The following is a 14,280-nucleotide window of genomic DNA, read 5'->3' as shown; positions in this document are numbered from 1 at the left end:
TTTGGGTTTTTTTTAGTTTTTATTTAAATTTTAGTTAATATGCAGTGTAATATTAGTTTCAGATGTACAATATAGTGATTCAACACTTCCCTACAACAAAGACTATTTACAACAAGAAGCTTCTGATAGGGTGATTTCAACTCTAATACACACCAATTAGTTTTCACTCTGTTTTTTGACAAGTATGGCTCTACATTTCTTTCCATTTTTCACAATCCAAGCTTCCCTTCTCTAATTCCTACTGCACTGAAAAGTACTTTAGAATATGCATTTTTTACATATAGTCTTACACTTTCATATACTTAGGTTTCATCTCCCAAGGGAACTGTAAACAACATGTAAATAAAACACTATGCCGTTTAATGTCAATTAGTAATAAAGTGCTAGGTTACAAGAAGCACTTAATAAGTATTTTGAAAACAGTTCACAGTACATTAGAATAGTGATCATCTTTTTATAGCAATGGAAACTGAAATTTCAAAGAAATTACTTAATGTCACATTACTAGCTTGTCACAGAGTTAGGACTATACTACTGGTCTTGTTCCATGTCTAAATTGACTAAATTTAAGGGGCAACACCATTTTTAACTTTAATAATTTTCCATAAAATTCAAATATATTTTGTGTCATTCTGTAGGTAAATATTTTCCAAACAGAAAAATGGTTTACATATAAACCACTATAAATGAACTCCACTTACTGTGCATGGAAGAGATTACATTTGGTATTAGGAGAAACTGTACATACTGCTGAAGCATGTATGTCTAAAACTTTACTAAAGCATTCTGATTTCTAGAACTGACCAATAAGGAGTCTTTCTAAAAAATCTCATTCAAATGTTACTTACAAATTAAGTAAAAATATGGACCTAAAGGACTTAAGTCAATGAAAATATGGTAGAATCAGTAACAGTATATGACATGGTTAATTTTATAATTGCTCATAAGTACTGGATATGATTCCAATATAGATTTCACCAAAATGCATGTGATAAAAGCTCAGTAATTTACATCCTGTTTTTTGCACATTTACTTAAAATAGACTGAGGAAATCTTACCTTCTTGATAGGCTCCATCTGCCATGACTAAATGAAGAATCTTGGCATAAAGATGTTCATGTTCATTTCCTAAAATATTCTGAACTATTGTTGAACAAATCTCAATATTTTCATCTTCATCTTCATGAATAGCCTATACCAAATTTCCAAATATAAATTAATGCTTGAATATTAACTTTCTCTAATTGGAAACTTTATTATTTATGATAAATCTATTGACCTATAAATATCACTGACATTTCACTAGTAATCCAAAAAGAGCATATTTCAAAGTTAAATTTTTTCTTAAATAGGCTCCATGCCCAACATGGGGCTTGCACTCATGACCCTGAGGTCAAGAGTCAGATGCTCTATCAACTGAGCCAGCCAGGTGACCCAAAGTTAAATGTTTTAATTGACATTTTACTTACCTTTATCTTCTCATAAACCTCAAAGAATTTTTCAAAGCCTATTTCCTGCTCCAGGTGAAGTCTCAGTTCCTCTAAATGATTAAAGACGCTATCATATTCACATTCACTAGTAATCTCACCATCACTGTTATCTAAAATACAGAAATAAAAAGAAGATATTTTAAGACTAAAAAGAATGAATAAAATAATTTTTACCCTAACAGACTAAAATTCTTTTTCACAACTGAGTGAGGTCACTGAAACAGACTACTTGTACTTTCACTATAAAGATTTTATCATTATAATTATTGCCATTTATATAGGAAATCAGTGTATTTGTAAATCTGTCTTAACAAGAATGTTACTTTGGGTTGGGGCACCTGGGTGGCTCAGTCAGTCAGAGGTCCACTCTTGATCTCGACTCAGGTCATGATCTCACAGTTGGTACAATTGAGCCCTGCATCGAGCCTTGCACTGGGCTCTGTGCTGACAGCGTGGAGACTACTAGAGATTCCTTCTCTCCTTCTCTATCTGCCCCCTCCCCTGCTGGTGTGCACACATGGTCTCTCTCTCTCTCAAAAATAAATAAAAACAAACTTTAAAAAAAAAAAAAAGGAATGTTACTTTGGGAATCTTTTATAGACATAAGCAGTAAACTAGAATAAAAGCATTCTAATTGAGTAAAAAATGAAAAAAGCATACCCATATGTTCTGTACTGAGGCAACCAACCCTAACTACTGTTTTTAAAAAGTTGATATTAAACATGGGCCAAAGCATGAAAAAGCACGCAGGAGGCAGATGACTTATGCTACATATCATAAAACTTTAGTAAAGCACTTAGAAAATACAAATGCTATCTATGTTTTATGTCATGTATATGTCCAAGACACTTGGAAATAGTCTAGTAAAAGACAAAATTACTGAAGAATTGTTCCTTTTCACATTAGCTCTTCTTCCCAAATAAACATAATATAGTTCTTGATTACACAGATTTTCTATGTATCTTGGGGGTAATGCTATCAACAAACAACAATTTAAAAAAAAAGTGTCAACGTTTTAAAAACTGTTTTTAGTATTAACCTTGCTGGTTAACCACTGTATGTGGAAGCTTTTTGTAAAATATAAAGTGCTAGGAAAACTAGGCTATTATCTTTAGTACTAGAAAAATAAGGAAGATAAGAAAACAATGAAAATCCTTCAAAAGCATTTCTTCTCTTTTAAAATTTATTTATTTTGAGAGAGACAAGAGAGTGCAAGCTGGGAAGAGGCAGAGAGAGGGAGAGACAAAATCCCAAGCAGGCTCTGCACCGTCAGCACAGAGCCCAATGTGGGGCTCGAACTCACGAACCCATGAGATCATGACCTGAGCCTAGATCAAGAGTCACACACTTAACCAACTGAGCCACCCAGACACCCTGCTTCAAAAGCATTTCTAAAATTTAACGGGAAAGAAATGGAACAAATGTATATGGACATTTGTGTGAGAAGAAAAGGCATGAATAAAGTCAGAGACACAAAAGCATACTTCAGTTTTATTCAAAGTTGGAAATGGTTCGTATCAGATAACAGAAAAATATATTCTACTTGAAATAATTGTATACAATGAAAAAAGAAAGGTCCATGATCATGACCACGTACCTGAATGCCATTCTTCATTTAGGGCACTTTCACTGCTGGGATTGTCATCCTCATCTGCTACATCTGTCCCATTTGCAGTCTGCTCTATGTCACTGTTTTTTAAGATGGATTCTTCCTCCTCACTGTATTCTTCTCCAGGTTGTTCCCTAAGTAACTGTTCCATAGAGGCCTGAAGCTCTTGTAAATCTGTGTCAGTTTCTTCAAATACACTGAAATTTTGAAAGATTAAAGTAAACGTTACCAAAATGTTACCTTATTTTGAAATTTTACTTCAATATACATGTGCTCCTTTCTACTTAAAAGTACTAATAGTGGATAAAAAGAAATCTGAAAAAACCTACATAGGTAAAAGTAAATGAGGACTGATACAATTATAAAATACAGCACATGATACATATTCTGGAATACATATGCCCGAAGATGACTTGTGTGATCTTGAGTGCCGAAAGAGAATTATAAAACTATCAATGCTATTCACTGCTTAAATTTTGAAAGAATGTTTCAGTGTTTTAAAAGGCCAGACTAAAGAGATTTTTCACTTGCTTTCAAAAAAAATACTTAATATTCAAATATTTTTCTTCTATGTAATTTTGAAAATTCAGCAGAATATTCACGTGGATGTATAATGGTAGTATCCTATATGAAAGGCTTTTCATATAAACATTCATTGGGCATTTGAACTTTTAGAAATGAAAATACTTATGGAATTTTACATTCAGGTTCACAGGATGATCTAGTGAATAAAAATAGTCACCAGAAATCTTATCTTTACATGTTTATCCTTGAAAACATTTCTAAAATACATAGCAAGTAAACTTTACCACATAATTAGAATATATTAACCATAATAATCTTTGCTAGATTATCTTATTTCCAAGGCATTGCTCAGGATATTAATTTTATTTTCATGGGATTAAAGATGCTGGAACTAATTAATTTAGGCCAATAATACCTTACATTTATATAGTACTTTAGTTTATTCTATTTAGTTTATTTATTCATTTTTATTCAATTACTAAAATTTTACCTACATATAACTCCCTTTAGAGACATGGAAACTGAATCAAAGTGTTTATATGTCTTGCACAAGGCTATACACTCAATTGCACAGTCAATAAATAGCACAGAAAGGATTGAAATCTCACCACTTCTATAATACCCCCAAAACATACTCAATGACTTTATTTCTCTTATGATTTGCCTCTTAGATATATGAGATCTTCTGAAAGAGGTTATGTACCCACGCTGAGGATTTCATCCACTAGAAAAGCTGATTTAAGTTTAGATTCCAATCAAATAAACAAGTATTTACTGAAGAGCTAAAATATAAATGGTATTATGCAAGATCTTAAATAAAATTTCCATTAATGGAAAAAGAAAATAATCTTTTAATGTAGAAATATCTTTAGTTTTTATTTATGTGTACAAACTTCTACACTTTGTAGCAGGTATAGAAAAGCATAGCACCTCATTAGAACGAGAAAGAGAGTATATCTAATCTTTTGGTTCATCCTACTATCAGCATTTAACTTAGTATTTAATTAAAAGACTAACATAGCATGCACATCCACTATGTACCATTGTAACAATGAGTAAACATTAATCTGTTGATTAAATCTTCTAGTGGCCAGCCTGGAGGAATTAGTGCCCTCCACAGATGGTATTAAAAGTCAGTGGGGCTGCTAAGTCTGCCATTATAAGAAAAGTATAAGACTAACATCTTTTTTGGAAGAAGCATTCAAAAATTTGTCTTATACATATTTTTAAATGTGGCCCTGAATTCACTTTTTAGATTTTCTTATTATATGACCCTTGAGTGAAGTTTGAATAACAACAAAAAGAAATGTTTTTTTCCCAAGGAAAACAGTAAGTGAAATTTCCTGGTATGCACTAACCTACTTTTAAAAATAGCTTAGTTCAGCACTCTCAACAATAGTCAAATTATGGAAACAGCCTAAATGTCCATCAACTGATGAATGGATAAAGAAATTGTGGTTTATATACACAATGGAGTACTACGTGGCAATGAGAAAGAATGAAATATGGCCCTTTGTAGCAACATGGATGGAACTGGAGAGTGTTACACTAAGTGAAATAATCCATACAGAGAAAGACAGATACCAGATGGTTTCACTCTTATGTGGATCCTGAGAAACTTAACAGAAACCCATGGGGGAGGGGAAGGGAAAAAAAAAAAAGAGGTTAGAGTGGAAGCGAGCCAAAGCATAAGAGACTCTTAAAAACTGAGAACTGAGGGTTGATGGGGGGTGGGAGGGTGGGTGATGGGTATTGAGGAGGGCACCTTTTGGGATGAGCACTGGGTGTTGTATGGAAACCAATTTGACAATAAACTTCATATATTTAAAATAAATAAATAAATAAATAAATAAATAAATAAATAAATAAATATCTTAAAAAATAAAAATAGCTTAGTTTTCAATTTTTTATTTTATTTTTTTAACTTGGTTTTCAAAATTTTAAATTAATATTAAAAGCTTCTAACTTAAATTTTAAAATTCTGTCATCAACTAGTAGTTAAAAGAACACAAGTCACAAACAAGCCATTGTGGCAGTCAGATTAAAACAATGGTGATTTTAGAGACACCTAGGTGGTTCAGTTGGTTGGGCAACCGACTCTTGGTTTCTGCTCAGGTCATGATATCATTCATGGTTTTTGAGATCAAGTCCTGCATCAAGCTCTGCGCTGACAGTGCAGAGTAACATAGGAGGGCTTACTTGTTGCAAAGAGGGTGGAAAAAGATTACTGTCTAAGGGGCTATCACTTCCCATAGTTCTCAGAAGTGTTGGTTAAATTTCTCTCGGATTCTAGATTCCCTGTGGATCATGAAGAAAGGAATTTTGGGAAAGCAATTAAATGTATGTGCACATACATATGCAAATAAAACAACTAGTCTACCTGCTAACTCTCCACTGCCATAGTTTTGCAATCATACATGGCAGGAGAGAGATATAGAGGCTTTCTGGTCTTTTCCCTGGTGAACTGTAGAATAGTACATATTTCACAATTTCCCACTTCAATCCCTGTATCATGTGGCATTAAACTGTTAAATAATCATCACCCTAATATTCATTCATTTAAGCAAAATTTATTACACATGTACCCCATGGCCAAGTCAAGGTCCTACATGTTCAGTAGTGAATAAGACAGAAAGCACACATAGAAATCATTTTCTTATATTCTTCAAAGTGAGAGTAAGTCATTATATTACTTAGAGGCAACTATACATGTCAAAACTTGCATGACTGTACTTTAAAAATGCTGTATAAAGGTAAAGAAGTAGTGAAAAAATCAGTTATAGATCATTTTTTAAAACTGCCTAGGTGAGTCACATCTCTAGAACTCCTATAAACTCAAAAATTCTGTTAGTGCTAGTATTTGTTAATGACATCATGCTCACATGTCTTCAGAATCAGAAGGTCCTTCTTTAATATGCTCATCTTCAATTTCATCTATTTCAAGATTGTCTTGACATACATCTCCTACAGTGGGAACATCCATCAGTGTTCTGAACAATTTTGAGAGATCTGGAAGTGAACATGTCCTCAACATCTAAAAAAGTTAACAGACTTCTTAGTAGGAGTGAGATCATTAGAAAATAAAAAGGAGATAAAAAAAAATTAGAAAGTTAGAGCTAATACTAATTTTTTATTTTTATATCATATATTTAGAGCTAGAAGCTCCAGAGGTGACTTGTCCAAGGTTAGAACCTAATTCTCTTGAATTTCAGCTCTGTATTTTTTGCAGTGAGGAAACTAAATTTTCAAGTTATGCCTGGGTTTCAACACACAAGGATTCACTTAAGTCATCGTTCAAAGGCAGGGAGAGGTGCTTACTTGGGGTATGCCCAGGGAATGGAATTAGAAATCTGTCAGAAATCAGGCAGTGCCAGAAACTGCTAATTTGCTCCTTCTCATTCAGGACCTATACTGTCACTCTTTTACTGTATCTCTGCTAACTCTTCCCCTCACACTTTCCTATGGCCAATCCTCCCCGTATATCTTTCCCAAATCCTGGACTGAGTTAGTCTGAAGCTTGGCAAAGCACCATCACACATAAATTGGTGGCCCTTTGTATCATTTATCCTAGGAGCTGTTGTCTGGGTCACATTGGTTAAACAAGGAACTTCATATTAGTGCAAAACAAACAAACAAACAAAAAACAAAACAAACAAAAACCTAATATGGCTTCCCTGAACAATGCACTGTAAAAAGAGCCTTTCCTACAAGAAGGCAAGGCTAGAAAGACAGGTACTTGATGTTCATACTGAAAATCATGTGAGATCAGGTGAGAAGAAACTGACTTAAGAAAAAATGCACAGTTGAGGTATTTAAAATTTGAACTTGTTTGCATAAGACCAGAAATAACAGAAATAGCCTCTGGCCACTAACCTAACAGCAGTTAGAATATGATGGATAGACAGAGCAATGAAACAAATATCTAAATATATAAGTCTCAGAGTTGGGTTAATAACCCTAAAGGAGTCTGTGAGATTTGAAACATAACTCCTAAGGCCCTGGTAAGAATCTACACCAGATTGGAGGCTGTGAAGAAAACACAATGTTTAGCATATTAATGAAAATTTATATTCGTCGCCAATTTTATTGGTACAATCTGTTTTTGAGAATAAAAAAAGGATAGATTTCCATTACTTGAACATAATTTACATATTACAGCACTTGAAAAAAATGGTTATGAACTACAAGATGGTAAGATACGTTGCTTGTCAAAGCACTTAATAATGGTACTGAAAGTATTTCTTTTTCTGAATCTCTCACTGCCAGCAGAATTTATGCTTGACTTGTTTATTATTTTAATGGTTTGAACCCTGTATATTATAAACCAGCGGTATGCAAAATATGCATACAGTAACAGTTTCTCTAGATAGATACAGCATGTATGCATTATATACCTAAATTCAAGGGACTCGACATAAAGATGCAGTATTTTTTAGGCTGAGATAAATTTTAACTCTGGTAAAATAGTCTCAATTCTAGTTTATTCCTTTCACTAGTTAAAATAATTTGCCTAATATGGGAGCCTGGGCGACTCAATTGTTTAAGCATCTGACTTCAGCTCAGGTCATGATCTCCTGGTTCACAGGTTTGAGCCCCGCATCCAGCATTGTGCTGAAAGTTAAGAGCCCAGGGGCGCCTGGGAGGCTCAGTCGGTTAAGCCTCCGACTTCAGCTCAGGTCACGCTCTCACGGTCCGTGAGTTCGAGACCCGTGTCAGGCTCTGGGCTGATGGCTCAGAGCCTGGAGCCTGCTTCCGATTCTGTGTCTCCCTCTCTCTGCCCCTCCCCCGTTCATGCTCTGTCTCTCTCTGTCTCAAAAATAAATAAACGTTAAAAAATTAAAAAAAAAAAAAAAAAAAAGAAAGAAAGTTCAGAGACTGAAGCCTGCTTCAGATTCTGTGTCTCCCTCTCTCTGCCCCTCCCCCGTTCACACTGTCTCTCTCTCTCTCTCTCTCTCTCTCAAAAATAAACATTAAAAAAATAATTTTCCTAACTTAATGTAACATAGTACAGTTAGAAATTTTAAGAGGTATGTAATTTCACAACTTTCCTCCTGGAATAGATCTATGTACCCTCAATCCAACAGCTTATCTATCCTATATTGAAAACCCTTTATGTTCACAGTCTTCTTTGACAGATTTTTTTAGATGTTTTTGTTTGTTGGTTAAGTTCTTTTTCTCAAAAATGAAGAGAACCACATAAGATAGTGAATAAATTAAGTAGTAAGTATACTAATAATAGAACTCCACATATAATTCTACTTAAAAGAATTCTGTCAACTCACAGTTTCATCTGTAGTATTTTTCAAATAAAATTATGAATTAGCAATACTCTGGTTATAGTACAGAATGGATTATAATGAACATATTTAACTTCTGCTTACTAAAATTAAACTGTAACACTGTTTCTTAAAAATAGCTTCTACAAATATATCCTCACTTCAACCCATAAACCAGGTGAAAAGTGGATCTAAAACATTAAAAAAATTATGAACATTTAGCAAAGGCCAAAATTATAGACATTATATAATAATTGATATTTTAGCAAATTAAAACAAGACATTTAAGACATATATGCTATTGGTGAATTACACATCAATATCCCCCCCCAACTCTCCATTTGCTATAATGAGTAAAGAAATTCTTAATATTTTTATAGAGATTAGTTTTCCACTCTACTCCGCAGATCAGAAAACTATTGGTGGAATACATCTGGTCTCTCTCCGCCCTGTATTTGCCATCCTCTAAAATGAGGGAGGTCTAAAGGGAAGGACAAGTAACTATTCTGTTTGGTAACCTAGACTGTGTTCTTATATAAGTGATAGCATGAGAAGATCACATCTTGAGATGATTTCATTTTGAACTATTACAAATTTACCTTACCTTATTTAATAAATCAAGTCACTCTATTACTACTACCTTATGAAAGCTACATAATTTACAGTGTTTGTTGTCAGAAATAATACAACCCAGATGATAATATAATTCTAGACCTACTAGAAATAGCTTTTCAAAATGAAAGTGTAACAAAAAGGTTTTTAAATAAACAAAAAGGAAAAAAAAGTCATCACCAACAGGGCTGCACAAGAATGTTAAAGGAAGTTCTTAAAAGGTGCAGAAGTGATAGATACCAGATAGAAACCTGAATTCTACACAAAGTAATGAAGAATGTCCGAAATGGTAAATATATAGACTCTCAATTTTTACTTTCTGTAAAAGATAATGTTTAAAGCAAAAATGATAAAAATTTATTGTGGTGTTTATAACATATGGACATAATATATATGACAACAATGCCAAAAGGACAGACAAGAGAGTGGAAATGGAAGTATATTGTTAAATATGTTAAATAAATACTGTGGTATATTAAATATGTTAAATATGTTAAATAAATATAGTGGTATATTAAAGAAAGATTGTAAAAAGCTAAAACTGTATGTTGAAAACTGAGAATTACATCTAAATATTTGAAAAGGTCTATCTTTAAAAGAAAACAGTAGAGATTAAATAAAATGCTAAAAATACTCAATCCAAAAGAAGGGAGAATTAAAGTAAATACAAGAAGAAAAAGTGATGAGACAAATAGAAAACAAATAGCAAAACGGTAGGTTTAAAATTAATCATATCAATAATATATAAAAAATTACATAACAAGTAAATTGTCTAATCACTTTGAATAAAAGAGATTGTCAGGCTGGTTAAAAAGACTTGACTAGATGATAGCTACAAAAAATCCACTTTACATATAAAATCAGTGTGATTAAAAGTAAAGGATGTAAAATATATATACCTCATAGACATTAATCATCAGAAAGCTGGAATGGCTGTATTAAAATTGGACAAAACAGATTTCAAAACAAAGTGATATGACCAAGAATAAAGAGAGTCATTTCATAACGATTAAAGAGGTCAATTTTTTAAGACTATATAAAGATTATTAACATGCATTAAATTGACTGGAAATTTTAACACTCCTTTCTCAGTAATTGATAAATAAGTAGAAAGACAATTAGCAAGGACACCACTATCAAACAAAAAGGGACACTTCATAACAATAAACCTATCAATTCAATATCCAGAAGTCAGCAATACTGAATTTTTATTCACTCAAGAGCAAAGTTTCAAAATACATGGAACAAAAATAGACACAAATGAAAAGACAATTATGCAAGTATAGTTTTTTCAATCTTTTCTCATCAAATGATACAACTAGACAAAATAGAAGATAAAGAAGACTTGAACAACACTAGCAACCGATTTGACTTAATTCTTGACATTTACAAAACATTCCACACAATGATAGAATACACATTCTTTTAAGGAGATCTGTTAGAGTAGAAGCCACCAGTAAAGGAGACTAAAGGGTGATTCATGAGCACCGAGGAAAATGTGATATAAAGCAAGCCAAGATATAAAAATGATTTTACAAATAAAGTGTATATCAACTCTGTTGGAAGAAAAAAATCAAGAAAGATGAGAAAAAGGTACACGGAATTTGGCAATGTATTAGTAACTAATTTGACAAGAGCAGTTTTAATGGAGGAGTGGGATGAAAGTCATATTGGAACGTATTTGGAAGTGGAGACCGCAAAGATACAACATATTGAAGATGTTTGGTTGTAAAGGGAACAGAGAAAAGGGGTGGTAGCTGGAGAAGGACATGTTGTCAAGAGAAGAGAAGTTTGCTAATTACGATGGGACTTACAAGAACATGTATGTTGAGGAAATGATCTACTATAGAAAAGTTGATACAAGTGTGACCAAAGTAAAGGAGTTAATCCTTGAGGTGAGAGAGGTTAGGATTCAAAGTACAAGGAGAATTTCCTTTAATAATAATAAAAAAAACCCACAGGGTTGCCTGGGTAGCTCAGTCGGTTAAGCATCCAACTTGATCTTGGTTCAGGTCATAATCTCGTGATCATCAGACTGAACCCAGGGTCAGGCTCTTTGCTGAGTGTGGAGCCTGCTTGGGACTCTCTCTCTCTCTCTCTCTCTCTCTCTCTCTGTCTCTCTCTCTCTCTCTCTCCTCTCTCTCTCTGTCTCTCCCTGCCTTGTACACACTCGTGCACGCACTCTCTCTCCCTCTCAAAAATAAACATTAAAAAAAAGGTAAGTAGCACAATTAACATTTTTAAAAAAGACCTTTAACAAAAATCCTTGTTAAGAGCTCAAATTATTCCACTTAGTAGACAAATTATCTATATGTTTCAAAATAAATTTTACTTTTTCTCCACATTTCAAGGTGACCATTATGAACATCAAGTATTTACTATTTGGGCCCAGTGATGAACTTTCATGACCTCAAAGATTTAAGGAATAGGGAGGTATGGCCTTCTGTCCTTGCCTTAAATGGCTACAAACTGCTTTGGCTTTCTAGGGTTCTTTCTTGCCCTTCCTCTTACAGTCATTCCCCTACATGAAATCTATTTTGTTGTGCTTCCTTCCGAAGCAAGTACTTCTATAGAACTACTAAGGCTGAACTAAGGTCATGAAAGAAAATAAAAAATTAAAATGTATTATGCAAGGAATGTTAACATTTTTTCTTAAGTTTATTTCTTTATTTTGAGAGAGAGGCAGAGCATGCGAGTTGGGGAGAGGCAGAGAGATAAGGAAAGAGACAGAATCCCAAGCAGGTTCTGCACTGTCAGCATAGAGCCCGACATGGGGCTTGAAACTACGAACCATGAGATCATTACCTGAGCCAAAGTCAAGAGTCAGATGCTTAACTGACTGAGCACCTAAGCTCTCCAGGAATGTTAACTTTATACACAGAATAAATTATTAAAAATCTCTAGGCTAAAGACAATTAGCTACACACCTTTACTAGAAAGGAAAGTATACGAATTACATGATAATCCTTCTCTGTTCCACAAGTAGGCCTTATTCTCTAACTCTGAAGATCATAACATTTGTTTTCATAGTTTACATCTTTGAAAGTTTGAATGCTATTAGACAAGTAAGAGAATTTAGCAATCTCTACATTTAAAATAAGATTAAGACAACACTCCATAAAGTAAAAACATATCCAACTGGAAAACTAAATTGAAAATCAAAATGACATATTTAAAAAATAGCCAAGGATGAAAGAATTCAGGTAATTCATTCCTATACAGACCTAAACATATAAAAATGTCCAACATCAGTGGCAAACACAGAAACACAAATTTTAAAAATACCATCATCACTCATTCATTAAATACACAATTTTTAAGTGAATGATAACAGTTGGTGCTCTTTAGAGTACAGACTCTCATATACTATTGAGGTATTATTAGCTACTTTTTAATCTTTATTTTATTGTGTGTGTGTGTGTGTGTGTGTGTGTGTGAGAGAGAGAGAGAGAGAGAGAGAGAGAGGGAGAGAGAGAGAGAGAGAGAGAAAGTGAGCGAGCACAAGCGGCAGAGGGGTAGAAAGAAGAAGACAGAGGATCCCATGCAGGCTCTGCACTGGCAGCAGAAAGCCCAATGTGGGGCTCAAACTCACGAACTGTGAGATCATGACCTGAGTCAAAGTCAGAGGCTTAACCAACTGAGCCACCCAGGCGACCCCATAATAAGCTATTTCTTAAAGGGGAAACAGGTGGTATACAACATAACCTTTTGAACTCTACTTACAGAAATTTACTTTATGAAAATAACTGTGGCTATTGTCAAAGATACACATGTAGGTAGTTAAGGCCCAGCAATAAAAATATATTAGTTTAAAAAATTATATATAGCATAGCAGCACAATGGAATTTATGGTCATTATAGATGATATGAGAGATTATTTGACAATATGGCAAAATGTTATTTTTTAAAAATGCTTATTTATTTATTTTGAGAAAGAGAAAGAGCACACATGAGTGGTGAAGGGACAGAGAGACAGGGAGAGGGAGAACCCCAACCAGGCTTTGCACTGTCAGTAAAGAGCCCAACATGGGGCTCAATCTCATGAACCTTGAGATCATGACCCGAGCCAAAATTAAGGGTTGGTCACTCAACAGACTGAGCAATTCAGGTGCCCATGACAAAATGCAATTTTTATAATAATATAGTTTTCAATAGTAACATTTGTAATAATTTTATAATTATTATTAAACAGAAAAGCAGGTTACAAAAAATATGCCTAATAATCCATTTTGGCAAAAAGTTTTATAAATGTAAAAATTACACATATAAAACGTAGTATAACAAAATATGTGACTCCTTTATATTTTAAAATGTTCTATAGAGATACTATTGTAATTTCAAAATAAGAAAAAGATAGCAAGTGAGAAAAGATAAGAGGTTTGAAAGTCTTCCGCCAGAAAGTGCATATGAATATCTTATCTATTAGTCTTTCTACATACAAATTAGGCAAATAGTACTTCTGTCCATTTAAGATATATTGCTTGGGATTCCTGGATGGCTTGGTCGGTTAAGTATCAACTCTTGATTATGGCTCAGGTCATGATCTCACTATCCAGCCCCACGTTGGGCTCTGGGCTGACAGCGTGGAGCCTGCTCAGGATTCTCTCTCTTCCTCTCTCTTCCCCTCCCCCATGTGTACACTTGCTCTCTCTCTCTCTCAAAATAAATAAACTTGAAAAAAGAAAGGATATATTACTTAAGTTTAGTCTCAGACTAAAAATGGAGGTAGGGTTGAGTAGTGAAGAGAGGAGATAATGTAAGAGGGTGTA

General features: G+C 33.8%; 1 protein-coding gene across 8 annotated transcripts in view; it reads right to left on the bottom strand.

The window, feature by feature from the left end:
* The window catches only part of NEK1 (NIMA related kinase 1), a 214,403-nt gene that overhangs the window by 22,112 nt on the left and 178,011 nt on the right, over positions 1-14,280 (bottom strand). For all 8 annotated transcript variants that reach the window (XM_053901128.1, XM_053901131.1, XM_053901130.1 and 5 more), the window contains 4 exons: positions 6,506-6,657; positions 3,087-3,295; positions 1,469-1,599; positions 1,059-1,191 (listed from right to left, as the gene is read on the bottom strand). In XM_053901128.1, coding sequence (XP_053757103.1) covers positions 1,059-1,191; positions 1,469-1,599; positions 3,087-3,295; positions 6,506-6,657 — 625 coding nt within the window. The remainder of the gene's footprint in view (positions 1-1,058; positions 1,192-1,468; positions 1,600-3,086; positions 3,296-6,505; positions 6,658-14,280) is intronic.

This window comes from Panthera pardus, unplaced genomic scaffold (genome assembly GCF_024362965.1).
Source record: "Panthera pardus isolate Hobbes unplaced genomic scaffold, ASM2436296v1 HiC_scaffold_13, whole genome shotgun sequence".
NCBI lineage: Eukaryota > Metazoa > Chordata > Mammalia > Carnivora > Felidae > Panthera > Panthera pardus.
Note: the sequence above shows the minus strand (reverse complement) of the source record. Positions and strands in the feature narration are given on the sequence as shown.